Source organism: Chelonoidis abingdonii, chromosome 2 (genome assembly GCF_003597395.2).
Source record: "Chelonoidis abingdonii isolate Lonesome George chromosome 2, CheloAbing_2.0, whole genome shotgun sequence".
Classification (NCBI taxonomy): Eukaryota; Metazoa; Chordata; order Testudines; family Testudinidae; genus Chelonoidis; species Chelonoidis abingdonii.
Window position 1 is genome coordinate 172,778,155 of NC_133770.1, and position 17,718 is coordinate 172,795,872.

The 17,718-nt window shown below is 41.1% G+C and overlaps 1 protein-coding gene across 1 annotated transcript in view; it reads left to right on the plus strand.

Moving 5' to 3' along the window:
• Positions 1–17,718, plus strand: part of LOC116820036 (glutamate decarboxylase 1-like) — a 42,151-nt gene that overhangs the window by 19,401 nt on the left and 5,032 nt on the right. Inside the window, exons 8-13 of the mRNA XM_032772228.2 lie at positions 5,765–5,819; positions 9,608–9,724; positions 11,275–11,339; positions 11,904–11,982; positions 14,639–14,788; positions 17,292–17,399. Of these exons, the coding sequence (XP_032628119.2) occupies positions 5,765–5,819; positions 9,608–9,724; positions 11,275–11,339; positions 11,904–11,982; positions 14,639–14,788; positions 17,292–17,399 (574 nt within the window). The remainder of the gene's footprint in view (positions 1–5,764; positions 5,820–9,607; positions 9,725–11,274; positions 11,340–11,903; positions 11,983–14,638; positions 14,789–17,291; positions 17,400–17,718) is intronic.

Genomic DNA, 17,718 nt, shown 5'->3' on the forward strand with positions numbered 1-17,718 from the left:
GATATGGCCACAACACGTGTTCGGACATGTCGAAGTTCGCAGAGCTCCTTCCCCAGGACTCGAGATCAGTTTGTTCTTCTCCACTAGGGCCAAAAATTCTGATCTCTCGAGTCTCCCTCCAGGCCACCTTAGATGCGGCGGACACAGCCTCGCGCACCCTGGCCACAGGCTTGGTCATGCGACGGGGCGCCTGGCTCCAGGTCTTGGGCCTGCCCTATGAGGTCCAGCAGACGATCCAAGACCTTCCCTTCGAAGGGCAGATGTTTTCAGAGAAAACGGACAAATGTCTCCATAATTTAAAGGACTTGAGGGCCACGCTTCACTCGCGGGGCTGGCATACTCCCACAACCCAGCGCAGACAGTTTAGGCTGCAGGCGGCCCCTCACCAACACCAGCCACAGACTCACCAGGAGCTGGGGCGCAGGTGGGGTAGAAATGGCAGGAGGCATCATCAATGTCACCCCTCCAGCCAGGTGTCTGGCCAATCAAGACCACCATCTGGGCCTAGACCCCCTATTTGATGGTATGGTTGAGGACAACCTACCGATCGAGACTCTGGATCCTTCCACCCGTACCTTTGGGTCACATCTGTCCCACTTCTACCATGCCTGGTCCAGAATTACATCGGACAAATAGGTTCTCCGCACGGTAGAGGGGATATTCTATCCAGTTTTCCTCTCTCCTGCCCCACCAACCCCTCTTCCCATCCCTCTTCAGGGACCCTTCTCACGAGCAACTTCTGGTTCAAGAAGTGAAGTCCCTCACGGAGGCAGGGGCAGTGGAGGAAGTCCAGCCGGAGCTCAGAGACAAAGGCTTCTACTCCCGGTACTTCCTCATACCAAAGGCAAAAAGGGGCTTGAGACCCATCCTAGACTTGCGGCGGCTGAACAAGTTCGTGCGAAAACTCAAGTTCCGCATGATCTCCCTGTCCTCGATCATCCCCTCCCAGGATCCAGGAGATTGGTATGCCGCCCTCGACTTAAAGGACGCCTATTTCCACATCACCATAATTCCATGGCACCGCCAGTACCTCAGGTTCATCATATCCGGCATCCATCTGCAGTTCACGGTGCTGCTGGGTAGCAGGAAACTAGGGCCAACTACCTGGCTAAATGGAAGCGCTTCTCCATCTGGTTGAGTCAGAGGGGTCACAATCCGCTGGGGGTTTCAATTCCTGCTGTCCTTGACTATTTGCTTCACCTACGACAACTGGGCCTCTCCCTTTCCTCCATTAGCATTCACTTGGCGGCCATATCCGCCTTTCACCCGGGAGAGAGGGGTACCTCAGTGTTTGCGAAGCCACTGGTTGAAAGTTTCCTCAAGGGTATGGACAGGCTCTTCCCGCATGTGCATCAGCCAACCCCTGCTTGGGACCTGAATCTGGTCCTCTCCGTCCTCTCGGGGCCTCCCTTCGAGCCTCTGGCTTCGTGCTCCCTGCTGTACCTGTCGTAGCTTTGAGCGTTAACATCTGAACCCTCGTACAGTCTCTTCTACAAGGACAAGGTCCAACTGAGACCTCATCCGGCTTTCCTACCCAAGGTCGTTTCACAGTTCCACATGGGCCAAGATATCTTTCTCCCAGTGTTTTATCCGAAACCACATGCCTCCAGCGAAAAGCAGAGGCTACACTCCCTGGATTTCCTCAGGGCCTTGGCCTTTTACATAGAGTGTACTGAGCCGTTCAGACGCTCAACCCAGCTCTTCGTCGCAGTGGCAGAAAGGGTGAAGGGGTTCCCGGTCTCCTCTCAGTGAATCTCTTCGTGGATCACGACTTGCATCCGGGAATGCTATCATATAGCTAAGATCCCTGTCCCTCCAGTCACGGCCCACTCCTCTAGGGTGCAGGCCTCCTCTGCGATGTTCCTGGCTCAGGTTCTGACTCAGATTTGTAGAGCAGCCACGTGGTCCTTCATCCACACGTTCTTGTCTCGCTATGCCATCACGCACCAGGCTAGGGATGATGCAGCCTTTGGTCGTGCAGTAATCCAGTCAGCAGTGATCTCTGACCCCACCTCCTAAGGTTGGGCCTGTGAGTCACCTACTTTGAATGGACATGAACAACCACTCGAAGAAAAAACAGTTACACACCTTTTTAGTAACTGTTGTTCGAGATGTTTTGTTCATGTCCATTCCAACACCCACCCTCCTGCCCCTCTGTTGGAGTGCCAGCAAGAAGGAACTGAGGGGGGGAGGCTCGGCGGGCCCCTTTATAGGGTGCCATGGTGGCGCCACTCCAGGGGGTGCCCAGGCCGACCCTATGGACACTGCTAGGGGAAAATCTTCCGGCTGGCGTGCACGCAGCCTGCACACACCTACTTTGAATGAACATGAACAACACATCTCGAAGAACAACAGTTACTAAAAGGTGGGTAACCATTTTTTCTACAAACGTTATTCCAATAGTAATACCACTTCACTAGTTGTCATGTAACGTACTATTTAACATGAGTAAAGGTGGCTGAACGTGTCTCTAAAGATTTCAGCATGGGGCCCACGTATAGGGTTAGACTGAGGTTTTACTACTAACTCTATGTAAGGAGCAAGACAAGTTGAGCCACCCCAAAAACCTTGCAGGGAAGGAAATTGGCCCTGGTGCTCCCTGTGGGGCAGAAGCCCTGAGCCCATGGGCATAGTTGGGACATGGAGGGCATTCCCCTCTCCCCGCCCCCCCAGCCCCAAACTGTAGCACAAGATTATGACACTCCTGGGGAAGCTCCCTCACCGCCCCAGCTGCGCTCCCCGCCCTGTGGCCAGATCGCAGGTGGAAGGTGGATGGTGCCATGGAGCAATTAACGCTGCTGCTGCTGCTGCTCTCTCATCTTCTGCTGGTTTCCCAGGTTGAAGCTGCTCCTTAGCTTCCAGCCCCTTTGCTCCCGCAGAGGAAGCCAGTAAGAGCCCCCCGGGTGGGGAGACCCGGCTCCATGGCTGGCAGGGGAACAGGGATTACAGGGGAGTTCTCCCAGCACACAGCTCGTAATACCCTCTCCCTATACCCTGAGCTACCCCCTGCCTGCACACAGTCACAGCTACCCCCTCTCTGCACCCTGAGCTATTTTAAAACTTTTTGAGCTAAGCCCCTCACCTCTGAGTTATAATTTTTGGTTGCACCCTGCCCCCCAACCGAGAGAGGCTGGGTGACCTGCTGAGGTGAGTCATGGGGTGGAGGTGGCACTCCCTCCCTGGACCTTGCCATGTGGAGTTGGCTTGAGCCCTACTGGCCCCTGCCCCCACAAAATAGAAGTCAAACAATACCTATGCCAAAGGCCACTGCCCCAAGGCCCCTCTACCCCCACTGGGCCCTGGAGTTTTTATAGTATGTTGAGGGGGCCCTCAAAGAGAAGAAGTTTGAGAATCCCTGGCCCAGACCACAATTTGGCCCACCTTTAAACTTACTCTTCTAAAGCCGTCTTCTCGTCACCTGAATAGCTTTCATTTTATATGTTTACTTTGGGAGCCAGGCTGCTGAATTTCTTTTTGCAAGTGTTTGGGAAGGGGACTATGTAGGAGTTTGTGGTTATGTTTCTCTTCCATTTTTTGCTCTGGAACTATATGAAGACATGTTCTAGGGCATTTCTGCAATTCTGTATCAGATACATTCTTGTCAAGAGGCCCTTGCAGGTTAACAATAGGTAAGCCCCAGGCTCAAAGCCACTTTGAAGCATCCCACTGGAGTGTCAGCCCCTTTTTCACTGAACACTCATAGAAATACCAGGTCTGCAGTCCCCCAGGGAACAGTGTACACTTCTGCTTGAATGATTCAACTCAGGATCAACTCCTTGTATAGTACCATGGTACTTAGATAGATTTGTAGTGAAAACAACCATTTTATTATCAAAGATTCAAGAGGTTAGGATATCCTCAAGAGAGAGGATAATGGAAACAACAGGATTACACATAAAATCATAACATGATTTCTAGAAACTAAACGTAACTTAACTGGCTAGACACCTGTCTAAAGAAGATCATCTTAGCCCAAATGTCCTTTCCAGCATTTCAGCCAGGGCAGGTTGTGATCCATTGTCATGAATGTAATCGCACTGACCAATCAATTCCTAAGTGCAGGATAAAGGGGTGTCTTCCTCGCCTTCTCCTTAATATCCCAAAGTACTTTGTTTGTACCCAAAGTCAGGATGATACATTCTGCCCCTGTAGCTTATTCTCTTGTAGTTTGATGATTTCACATTCCCCACCCTGTTGACTGTGTGTGAAAATGAGGATTCCATTGTGTTGGCTTACAATGCTTAATTACTTGCTGACAGATGCAAGTGAATAAATCATTTGTCTGGAAAAAAACCTGTTTGCCAAGTCTGTCTTGATACAGACGTCAGAACTCTTTACATAATCAACAATATTAATGTTGGGACCCTAGCTTTTATGTAAAACCTCATGTGACATTCTTTGGTGAACCAGAATGTACATACCAGGATAGGGTTATTCTTGTAACTCCATTGCCAGTTGGGTCACAATTTTGTAAGGGAAAATTCCCCATTTCCTGACCTGATCTACTCATTACCTCTGCATATCAGGCCACTTGTAGTTAGGAACATAAGTATAGATTCATAGACTTTAAGGTCAGAAGAGAGCATTAAGATCGTCTAGTCTGACTTACTGCACAACGCAGGCCACAGAATCTCACCCACTCACTCCAGTAAAAAAACGCCTAACCTATGTGTGAGCTATGGAAGTCCTCAAATCAAGTGACCTGGCCCCATGCTGCAGAGGAAAGCAAAAAAAACCCCAGGGCCTCTGCCAATCTGCCCTGGAGGAAAATTCCTTCCCTACCTCAAATATGACAGTCAGTTAAACCCTGAGCATGTGGGCAAGACTCACCAGCCAGACACCCAGGAAAGAATTCTCTATAATAAGTATGCATTTAAGATCCTAACAGCGGGTACCCAAGTTTGAAAATTGGTTCTAATTCTTTCATGGAGTACAATATTACAAAGACTTGTTTAATTTCTGCAGACTTGAAATGTAAAATCTGCAAGAGTAAAAGGAAATATTTTGCAGTATAGGAAGAGAAAAGTTTGCAACAATTCAGATAGAAAAGGTCAGCATATTAGTATGCCGTAATAAGATGGATACCAAAGAGGATAACACACTAGCAGCACGGATATCAGAAATATGGCTAGTATGTGAGGAGAAAAAATTAACAGATTAAAATTAAAATTAGCATGTATTATGCTCACAGACAAATATGTATATTACCGAAATTTTCTAAATGTTATGGGCCAAATCCTGCCATCAGACACATGGTGAGAAGTGGGTAGAAACTGCTATAGTCAGTTTTCTTCCCCAGGGCCCTGTATCATAACAAAACATTAATTTTCAATGAGTTTGTTTACATTAATGGTCTCTTTATTTAGATGTGATAAAGGTCACAAATGCACCAGTTAGACCATTGGGAGTGATACACAACTGCCCTGCACCTCATGCAGCCATTTATTCTTGTGCAAAGTAGGTCTAAAATGCTACCATTTTCATTTGGCAAGGCTTTATACCCACTTTACACACGCCTCACAAAGATTCAGGGTAGTGGAAAATCAGGCATCTTGTCTTTTTGCCACTGTTTTGTATAGGTTGAAAATATGTTGCCACAAAATATAAATAAACATCAGCAGACAGAGTCAGCTGAATAGTATGGTAAATATCAAGGAAAGACTGCTCCCCCAACCGGGTTTTGATTTACTGCATATTCTCAAGAATAGCAGGACAAATAACTTAAATTTTCTTTTCTCCCTCCCAACATTCTACAATCATCTAGAGGGAAGATGATTCCATCAGATTTGGAGGCAAAAATACTCAAAGTCAAGAGACAGGTTGGTCGGTTTGTTTATTATTTGTAACCGTGTGATATTAATATTGAGCTAAATCCAGCAATCCTCACTCATGTGAAATTGCCAAGGAAGTTAATAGTAGGAACCACATTTTCAAAAGTATTTAACAGTCAGAGCTCCAAATGCAATCTCATTTAAATTAATGGGAGTTTTGGCAGAGTGAGGACTGTAGTATTTGCCTGGATTACATAGAAGACATTTTTTAAATTACAAAATTGTCTTACAATTAAAGAGAGAGAGTCATAGTATCATGGACATGTAGGGCTGGAAGGAACCTTGAATGGTCATTAAATCCAGCCCCCTGCACTGAGGTGGACTCAAGTAAACCTAAACTATCCCTGACAGGTGTTTGTCCAACCTATTCTTAGAAACCTCCAGTGATGGGAATTCCTCAACCTCCCTTGGAAGCCTATTCCAGTGCTTAACTGACCTTAGAGTTAGAAAGCATTTCCTAATATCTAACCTAAATCTTTCTTGCTTCAGATTAAGCCCATCACTTCTTGTCCTACATTCAGTGGACATGGAGAACAATTGACCGCTGTCTTCTTTGTAACAGCCTTTTACATATTTGGAGATGGCTATCTGGTCCCCCTTCGGTCTTCTTTTCTTAAGGCTGAACATGCACAGTATTTTTTAACCTTTGCTCATAGGTCAAGTTTTCTAAATCTCTTATTAATTTTGTTGCTCTTCTCTGGACTATCTCTAATTTATCCACTTCTTTCCTAAAGTACAGTGCTCACAGTTGGACATGATACTCCAGCGGAGGCCTCGTCAGTGCCAAGTAGAACTGGACAATTACCTCCCATGTCTTACCTGCAACATTCCTGTTAATAAACTCCAGAATGACATTAGCCTTTTTCCACAACTACATCACATTAATTCATTCATACGCAATTTGTGATCCACTATAACCCGCAGATCCTTTTCAACAGAACTATCAGCCAGCCAGTTATTCCCCATTTTGTAGTTGTGCATTTGATTTTCCCCCAAGTATAGTATTTTGCACTTGTCTTTATTGAATTTCATCTTGTTGATTTCAGACCAATTCTCAGATTTGTCGAGATTGTAATGAATTCTAATCCTATCCTCCAAAGTGCTTGCAATGCTTCCCAACTTGGTGTCATCTTCAAATTTTATAAGGATGCTCTCCACTCCATTATCCAAGTCATTCATGAAAATATTGAATAGTATCTGATCCAGTACTGACCTCTGTGGGACCCCACTAGACACATACTCCCAGTTTGTCAGTGAATCATTGATAATTACTTTGAGTATGGTCTTTCAATCAGTTGTGCAACTGCATTAGAACAATTTCATATAGTCCATTTTTCCCTAGTTTGCTTATGAGACTATCATATGAGAATGTATCAAAAGACTTACTAAGATCAAGATGCTTCCCCACCATCCATCAGGCCAGTAATCCTGTCAAGGAAAGAAATTAGATTGGTTTCGCATGACTTTTTTTTTTTTTTTTTTTTTTTTTTTTGACAAATGCAAGCTGGCTATTCCTTACAACCTTAGTATCCTCTAGGTGCTTACAAAGTGATTGTTTAAGAATTTCTTTCAGTATATTCCCAGGCTGACTGATTTTATAATTCCCTGTGTCCTCTTTGTTCCCCTTGTTAAAGATAGGTACTATGTTTGCCCATAATTATGTTTGCCCTCTTCCAGTCCTCTGGGACCTCACCTGTCCTTACCAAGTGAGTTCTCAAAGATCCAACTAGCTTTCTAAGTACTGTAGAATTAATTTCATCATGCCCTGCTAACTTAAATACATCTAAGTTATTTAAATACTCTTGAACCTGTTATTTCCGTATTTTGGCTTGGTTTCCTTCTCCATTATTGTTAATATTAATTGTATTGAATGTCTGGTCACTATTAACTATTTTAGTGAAGACTGAAGCAAAATAAGTATTAAACACTTCAGCCTTCTAGATGTCATCAGTTATTAGCTCTCCTTCCCTGCTATGTAGAGGACCTATATTTTCCTTTGTCTTTCTCTTGCTCCTAATATATTTAGAGAACCTCTTCTTATTACCTTTTATGTCCCTTGTGCCTCACTTTGTGCCTTAGCTTTTCTGACTTTGTCCCTACATGCTTGGGCTAGTCCTTTGTGCATGTGTAACCTACACACCTTCTGGGTGTGGTGTTGTGTCCCAATTAGTGGCACCGAGACAACTTAGAGAGAAAGAGAAAGTGAGTCTGCTCTACAGCCTTAGCTAACACGGCCTTGGCTTTTAGTTAACGTGGTAGAGGCTCAGGCACTAAGCTCCAGAGGTCCCAAGTTCAGTCTTGCCCACTGACGATGGGGGGGTCGGCTGGTGTCACACTCGTCCTTAGCAATTTGTTTTCACTTTTTGTAGGATTCCTTTTTGACTCTCAGATCATCAGAGAGCTCTTGATGGAACTGTATTGGCCTCTTCCTATTTTTCCTATCTTTCCTTTGCAACTGGGATAGTTTGCAGTTGTGCCTTTGATATTACCTCCTTGAGAAACTTAAAGCTCCTCTGAACTCCTTTTTCCCTTTGATTTTCTTTCCATTGACCTTATCTATCAGTTCTCTGAGACTGCTGAAGTCTACATTTCTTGAAGTCCATTGTCTTTATTCTTCTACTCTCACACTTTCCTTTTCCTAGACTCATGAAATGATAGATTTCATGATCACTTTTACTCAAATTGCCTTCCGCTTTCAGAATTGCTATCAATTCCTCCCTGTTAGTCAGAATCAGGTTTCATATGGCTGTCACCTGGCTAAGTGTTCCACTTTCTGAAACAAGAAGTTATTCCCAATACATTCCAAGAACGTATTGGAAATTTTATGTTTTGCTGTATTTCTTTTCTAAAAGATGTCTGTGTAGCTAAAGTCCCCCATTACTACCAGGTTTTGTGTTTTGGATATTTATTTTCTAGAAATGCATCCTCCACCTCCTTTTATTGATTTGATGGTCTATACTAGATCCTTACCATGACATTACCCCTTACATATTATCCGGAGACTTTCAACTGGTCTGCTTTTCACCTCATTCGAGACCTCAAAACAAGTGTGTATATATAATCTCTGTGTAGCATGCAGCACCTACTCCCTTTTTGCCCTGCCTGTTCTTCCTGAACAAGCTGTACCCCATACCAATACTCAATCATAATATTTATTCTATCAAGTCTCTGTGACACCAGTTAGGTCATAATTTACCTTATATACTAATACTTTCAGTTCTTCCTGTTTGTTCCCCATAGGCCTTGCATCCGAGTATAGATATGTTGAGCAAATCCCCTCATTGATTTTCCTCTTGTTCCTATGGGTCTATTATGATTTTCCATTCTGTGCCCCTCCCCTTCCTCCAACATTTAGCCTTCTATTAAGGTAACTTTTTTTACTTACCTGTGAGCTTGTCACTTGCTCCTTTTGAACCTCATTCAAATCCCTTTTCACTAGGTTGGTGAATCAGTGAACAGAGATGATATTCTCCTTTTTTGTCAGGTGGCTCCCATCTCTTCCTAAAGGTACATCTTCTCTGGTTTCATTATTATGGTACTGACCAAACTTTCCATAACATTCACCACATTCAGGCAGAAACAAAAAAAGGAAAATTTCAGTCTCAAATGGGAATTTGGGGAAAGTTGTTAATGAAGAAAAGGGGTGATGATGGAAATGTATTGCAACATTAATTATAGAAATAGCTACTGATGACTGATATGAGATGAAAGAAGAACACATTCTCTGAGCTATCCCTTCAGCTAATATTGCCTGAATTATCTTGTATTATTTTCAGGACCATATCCCACTGTACGTCAGTGCCACAGCTGGTACAACAGTGTATGGAGCTTTTGATCCTCTTGACAGCATTGCTGACATCTGCGAGAAGTATGGACTCTGGATGCATGTGGATGTAATGCTTTTCAGAAATATTGCTCACAATTATTCTTTTATAGGATTAAAGTCTGGAACTTGTTTCTTTACCACAGAAAAGAGCATCTGCTTTGAAGGGTTCCAATACAACTAATGTATATGAATGGATTGTGATGAATAGACTTGAACAAGATACCATCTTGCAGTGAAGGGTGTGCTTGTTTAGAGAGGAAATTAAGTAAATAGCATTTGTTGGCATTCATTCAAGTCTTGGAATAATACAACAAATACTGCTTCAAAATGCATTCTCTTTGTGTCAGACCAGAGCAGCTCAAAATCCCATAATACACCTCTCTGGCATACAATGAATTATCATTTTGATGATTATTATTCTTTTTATGACTAATCCTTTCTTCTGCATATAATACCAATTTAGTAGTACAGAGTCACTGGGATAAGTACAGTTCCTGGCACAATAAGCTGAATTTAAATCACTAGGCCATATTCTTCTTTCTGATACAGTTGAATGAATAGTAGCTAATCATATTATTTTTTTTTTTTACTCTGAAGTAAAATGTGTGAATTTTAGCCAAAATTCTCAGTAGTGGTTGCCTAACTTTAGTTTGGCATCTAAGTGCATATTTAGACCTCTATATTAGTGGCCTGATTTATCTGATTTTTAAATTGATCAGAGCTGTGAGGTCTTAGCACTTCCTAAAATCAAACCAGTTCTATTTAGATGCCTAAATATTGATTTAGACCTGATTTTAGACACCTTTATTGGAAATTTTGGGTTAAAAATAAGTTGAATGCTGAAGTGTTTCTTTTTCAGTAGGTACAATGCTGTGCCCTATAACCAAGTTAAACAAACATAAATGAAGTCATTTCAGTGTATTTAACCTTACCCATGCAGTCTAATCTTTGGTAAACATAAAGAGGATTTTCATATAAATTCTTCTTGGAATTAGTATGCACCGTGGATCAAGATTGATGGCTTCAGTTTGCTACTCTAAAGAAAGAAGCTGGTCAAGGCATTTAAAAGAGCATGCAATGAATTAAATGTGATGGATCACAGACCTTGAACCTGGCCCACAGGTAGTCCTCAGGTCCCAACCACCACCCAGCAGTTCGAATTGACTTCAGTGTGACAAAATTCACCCTTCGTCCTTATTAATGCTGTGATTATCTTATTCATGCATAAAATCGCATTAAAGCCAATGGACTATTTGTTTAATAAGGCACAATGAATATGGCTTATTTTTATCCATACTTATTATCTGCAGAATGCTATATAAAACTACATCTGTGGCACAGCACTTTACAATAGTCTGTTATATGCCAACAAATGAGCTGAAAAACTTCTTGAATATTTGCACTTTGTTCCCTTATTGTCTGTGTGGTGTGGCTGGGCGTTGCTCTGTTTGTTTTTTCCTTTATAGATTGGATTTCTTGTAATATTTAATGCCTGAGTTGGTTGTTTAACAGTTTGTATCTTTTAGAAGAAAAATATTTTAGTAACTATATTATAAAGGATGGAACTTTTTCTTCTCTTGTTTTTACTTTATAATGTTAACATCTCATTTCTTACAGGCAGCATGGGGAGGTGGGTTGCTGATGTCTAGGAAACATTCCTTTAAACTTAATGGCATTGAAAGGTGAGAATGATGCATTGTGTGTTTTTATTCAGAGTAAGTCATCTTCCTCCCCTCTCTGTTGTTCTCACCATGTTACCTCCAAATACCTTGAATCCCTCCATTACCACACAACACACAGCCTCATCTACAAATCCCTAAATAATCTTGCCCCACCACCTCCATTTCTGATCTCATCACCTCCTTTACTTTATATACTCACCATTTCTTTTTGCCTTCCTTCTCCTGAATTTCCTTTTCTCACTCCTGAGCTTCATTCCTTTATCACAGTGCTCCCTTCACAAGGAACAGCCTTCCTTTCCTCCCTACTTCTCTTCCTTCCTCTAAATCTTTCCTTGAAAGCTCTCCTCTTCTTCTTTTTATTAATAATTCCCTCGCTTTTCCTACCCTGAACCTTTTTCCTACCCTTATTCTGTAAGAACGTAAGCTCTCTTGAGCAGCAGAGGTAGACACACATAATATGTCCGGAAAGTGATATATGTGTGTGCAGGGACTTTGGGGAGACTGATACCTATTACATTTAACACCTGGCATGTTCCTTATATTATAGTTTGGTTTATCACCTAGGGCCAATTCTGTCACCTGGAATCCACACAAATTGATGGGCGTTCCACTTCAGTGTTCTGCCTTCCTGATCTGTGAAAAGGTACCATAAATGATGTCTTTCATATATCAAAACTGTCTTTAGGTAATGACTTAAAGTGCTAGCATGAAAGCCAACTAATGTGTTCGTGAAAGTTGACAAAGGCAAAGAGCAGAAACCTCAGAGCACAGCAATTCTCAACAGTTGCTGTACTCCTCTTACCTTTGAATTTTCTGATCCAAAAACCCTGACTTGCCCTGTGTTGTGGGATCTATGTTTCCCAGCTACCAGTCAGGTAGTTTTAAGTCACATCCTAAGACCACAGAACCATGGAACCACCAGAAGAAGACCTTTCCTATCCTGTTGGTGCTTAGTGAGCAAACAGACTCCCATAAAACCTCTTCAAGATCACGTGGCAGTATGACTTCCAGGAATATACACTCTAAAGAGGCGAGATATGGGAAGAAAGTGGCCACATCACCACCGCTCCTAAAGATGTCAGGAGATGGCTAATGGTCATCCAGGCCCAAAGACAGCAGGGGATAGTAAGGACTTTTTTAAAAATAATGCTCATAATCTTAAGTATTGATTTGGCTGGTAGTCATGTAAACACCTTCACAAGTAAGAGAGGGGTCTGGGCCAGCTTTGAAAAAGGATTTCCTGTGGTTCAGAAAAGAATATATAGCCCTTTGGGAAGGGTAAGTCTGGCTGATATCCAGATCTGGATTTCTAAATATATAGTCATAGATTTTAAAGGCAGAAGGGGACATTCTTACAGTCTCATTGGAACCCCTGCATAACACAGGTCATAACATTTCATTCAATCATTTCTTTGATAAGCCCTGAACTTCTTGTTAAGCTAGAGCATAGCTTTTTAGAAAGAAAGTATTGAATTTAAAGACTTCAAGCAATGGAGAACCTACCACATCACATCTCTTGGTAAGCCATTCCTCTGAATATCCTCTATCTGGATATTTGAATCAGAATAGCAGACAATTCACTGATTCCTGTTTGCCATAAGCATATCTTCTCTGGAGGCAACTCATCTTTTGATATCAAAGGTTATCTGTCACACTAATGACTGACAAGTGGAATGTATCTTTGCAAATAAATAGAATATGAGATTACCATTTGTTTTAAATGTATACCCTAATACAGCATACAATACTATGCAATGTGTCTGAGTTGATGTTGTTGTGGGACCCTTAACCATTGAGTTTTCTTGGTCTTGAGTTTTACCTTTTAGTAATCTTAACATTGTGTTAATAAGGTTTTTTCCATGGTATGTACAAACACAGACACACATTGGAAGCTATTACAAAAAAGCCAGCATTTATCAACTGGCAGTTAAATTTACCATATGCCTTATTTCCCATTCTGTGGCAACTTAGGAAACCCCATGATTTAATCAGTAAAATCAAATACCATGGAAAAGTAAATGTTTAACATAGACCATTGCAATTTACACATGGTTTCCTCAGCATTTATTTGGTTGGTATTTGGTAAGATACGATCATTCTAAGACTTACGGTCCTTATTCTATTTTTCCCCATTATATTGTTTCTTTTATCTCCTCAGTCTCTAGTAGATTCTCTTTTCCTAGCAGAAATACCTTTCAGCAGCACCATGAGTTGTTTGCTTGCAAATTCAGGTTGAGAATAAAAAATGTATTGCTTCATCAGAGACACACAGATCAAATTCTGTAGTGCTTTGTGCAGAGATCTTTACCACAAAGTCCAAAGAAACGGTTAAGTGCTTTAAAAAAAAAAAAGTGAAAGGCTTTTTTTTTTCTTAAAGAAAAATAGGTGGAAAATGGACTTGATGTCTTATGGAGAAATTATTATTATTATTATTATTATTATTATTATTATTATATGGGTGTCTATTACCAAGACGTAAACAATCTCTCCCCTTCAGATGAATGTAATGCTATCAATATCCTTGCTTACTCCGTAAGCTATGAACAATGGTTATAACCATTAGTAGCTCACACAGTATCCATAAAACACGCAAATATTATCACTCTAGCATAATAAAGGGGGCAATTAGATGAAATTTTACATACTCAAGATTTCATTCTGCATTTTTTTATATATGTGCATGATGTGGGGCTCAGTGTCATATGCCTGATAAAGGGCCTATTTAATAAATTCTACAGATCAAGACGAACTTTGCCAAAACTGACGGGGCTATCCCCTAATAATCTAACTCCATTGCCATAACAAGAACAAGATTCTGTTTCCACGACAACCAAATACACAACAAAGACTAAGAATTTGTTGACACAAACAGTGCAGGGCAAGCAGAGGTGTCAATCTACCTTGCGCTGTCCTGATATACACTAGTTGTCTGTGTGGATCTTGCAACATTATACTAAAAGTTCCCTAGGTCACTTTGATCTACCCCACTTTGACACAAGAGTGGATCAAAGTGCCCTGCGAACTTTTAGTGCTCAGCAGTAGGGTCCATATGCACTATTAGTGCATGGCAGGCTAGAGAGAGAGAGAGAGATTTACCCTCCCAATTGCTGCGCACTTACTGTTCATATAGACAAGCCCTAAATGTAGCACTATTCTCAATGGGAATGTGTTTGCATTTCAGTGTAATTATCCTACCACTTGCTCATTTCTAGCCCAAGTTCAGTAGTTGAATGGACATTCTGAAATGAATCTTGTTCATAAATATAGCATGCATATTTGTGGTTGTATTCCTGCTCTAGGGTCTTCTGCAAGCCTGTAATCAGATGTGTGCTGGGTATCTGTTCCAACCAGACAAACAGTATGATACAACTTATGACACAGGGGACAAGACCATTCAGTGTGGCCGGCATGTTGATGTCTTCAAACTTTGGCTAATGTGGAAAGCTAAGGTAGGAAAGGTCTACGGAAATGCAGCTTTAGCCAGAAAAATAAATGTTCTTTAGCTACTCAAACTGATGCATAGGTGAAATGAAAGTTAAGGCTTAAAATCAAACTTTAAATGTATGTTTAGTTGAGAGGAAGTGGTAACACGAAGTTCTTAGTGGAGCACTCCCATCTGTGAAACTGTAGAAATCACACTGAGTTCAAATCTTCTAAGCTTTAGATCAGCATTAAACTCCTCTTCCATTTGCATTGGGCAGCTACATAGCTCCAGCAACATATTCCCAGGACCAACATGTACACTTTACAACATGGTTCATCAGTGGCTATTAGCCAGCATGGGCAGGGATGGTGTCCCTAGCCTTTGTTTGCCAGAAGCTGGGAATGGGCAACAGGGGTTGGATGACTTGATAATTATCTGTTCTGTTAATTCTCTGAGGCGCCTGGCATTGGCTGCTGTTGGAAGACAGGATACTGGGCTAGATGGACCTTTGGTCTGACTAGGTATAGCTTTTCTTATGTTCTTATTTACTGGCAAATAACTGACGGACTGTGGAGAATTGGATCCTTCTCTTTATAAACTACTGATATTGATTTAATCTAAGCATGTGGTGAATAGATACTATTGTGATGAGAACTGAGGAAATGCATACATAACAATACAGGAACTAAAATGATCCTTCATCCATAATCTAAACTGTTTTTAAGGTCCAAAAAAGACTAACTTTCATTTTTGTTAGCATATGTACTTCATGGTTACATTAGACGAGCTCTGATACTGCGAGATCGAGCAATGTCAACCCCGTTGACATAACTGTAAATTCCAAAATATCACCTAAAAGATTTTTCTTGCATTGTTTCTGACTTATACATACTAAACATTTCATTAGGAGGCAAGTGCCTATGACATTGCCAGTTGAGTTTTGCAGACTCAGGAGACACAGATATATACTGCCTGATATAAAATCTCACCCTTGTTTGCAGTGCTATAAATCCATTGAAGTCAATGGAGTTATTGTTTGTTTATATCCTGTAACTGTGAACAGACTCAGGCTTGTGGTCTTCTGGGTACTTATCTGAAGCTCCAAATTTCTTTTAGGCTCACCTATTGCTATTTAAAACCTGTTTTTCCCCTCCCCTTATCTAGAACCCTACTCGGGAAGGGACTGATTGCTCTAAGCAGCCATTGATTTCAGTCCCTCTCAGAATTAGGCCCCTAAAGATTTGTAATAACCAATTTCATTTCGGGGGTGCTTTATTTTTGAAACCTGTCAAAGAGCTTTACAATAAAAATGGTAAGACTCCTGTCGTGAGGGGCTTTGCTCTGTATGTTTCAGAAAAGGTATGTATTTTTTACTTTATATGTAAAACTGTGAACTGTTTCCTTGAGTTTGGGAGGTTACTATAGCGTTAATCTGAAATAAGATAAATATTGCATGAGAAAACAGATGTTGCATGGACATAAGAAAAAGTGCATACCTAGTCTTAAAGTTTTGCAGCATCAAAAACAAAGCACATAAACAATAGCTGTTATTCCGAGCAAAGTGAATATTAAATGATAAATAGGAGCATCGCTACGTAATGCTCAGTCTTTTTTTGTGTAGAAGAGACATGCAATGATAGTGTAATATGATATACAATTCTGACTTTATGATTTATAACAGGGGTAGGCAACCTATGGCACACGTGCTGAAGACTGCACGCGAGCTGATTTTCGGAGTCATTCACACTGCCCGGATCCTGGCCACTGGGCCAGGAAGCTCTACATTTTAATTTAATTTTAAATGAAGCTTCTTAAACATTTTAAAAAGCTTATTTACTTTACATACAACAATAGTTTAGTTATATATTATAGACTTATAGAAAGACCTTCTGAAAACATTAAAATGCATTACTGGCACGCGAAACCTTAAATTAGAGTGAATAAATGAAGACTCGGCACACCACTTCCAAAAGATTGCCAACTCCTGATTTATAATTTACAAAAACAAGTTAGAATTGCAACAATAATGGAACAAAGATTAGGACAAGAAGCATAGCCAAATTCTGAATCCATTAAAACAGTGCTATATTAGCTCCTGGAGTAAACTCCATTTTCCCCTAAATAGGAAATATGTTCTCAATGGCAAGGTAAAGAAAAAAAAGGGGGGGCATAATTTATCAACTAAATTGGTTATAGAGATCTGTCAAATTGCAGTCCCTGCCATGCATTCAAAAGCTCAGACAGATTAGACTTCATTTGATGTGGTTTTAGTTTAAGCTCAATTGTTATGTAGATCCATACTTCTAAAAGCGTACCTTTTTAGAGTGAGGTTCTGTATGTTATATAGAATGAGAATCAATAAGTTATATGCCCCAAAACAATAAAATACAGTTCCTCAGGACAGTACCCTCCATTCTCCCCTTCAAACTCATTCCTGTATGATAAAATTGTTGTTTGTTTTTTTCCTAACATGGCTCAAACCACTCTTGGAGCTCACTTTCTATATGTTTTGCATTGATATTCTACAGGGCACTCGAGGCTTTGAGATTCTTATCAACAAATCCCTTGAACTTGCTGAGTATCTTTACAAGGAACTGAATTCAAGAGAGAACTTTGAGCTTGTATTTGATGCCGAAGTAAGTATCAAAATATCCCTCTGTTCTCTTTTTCAGTATGTATTCTCTTCTACTTTACATGTGATTTAATTTCCATATAAAAAGCTAACATATTTTCCTGTTGTCACTTTCCCTGTCTAATTGAAATAGGCACTTGTCATAAACAGATAGCTAAGGCTTAATGTTTCTTTTACCTGTAAAGGGTTAACAAAGGGAACCAAACACCTGACAAGAGGACCAATCAGGAAACCGGATTTTTTCAAAGCTTAAGGGAGGGAATTTGGGGGGTTTTCTTGGTCTTGGGTCTTTGTCTGTTCTGTGCTCTCTCAGCTATGAGAGG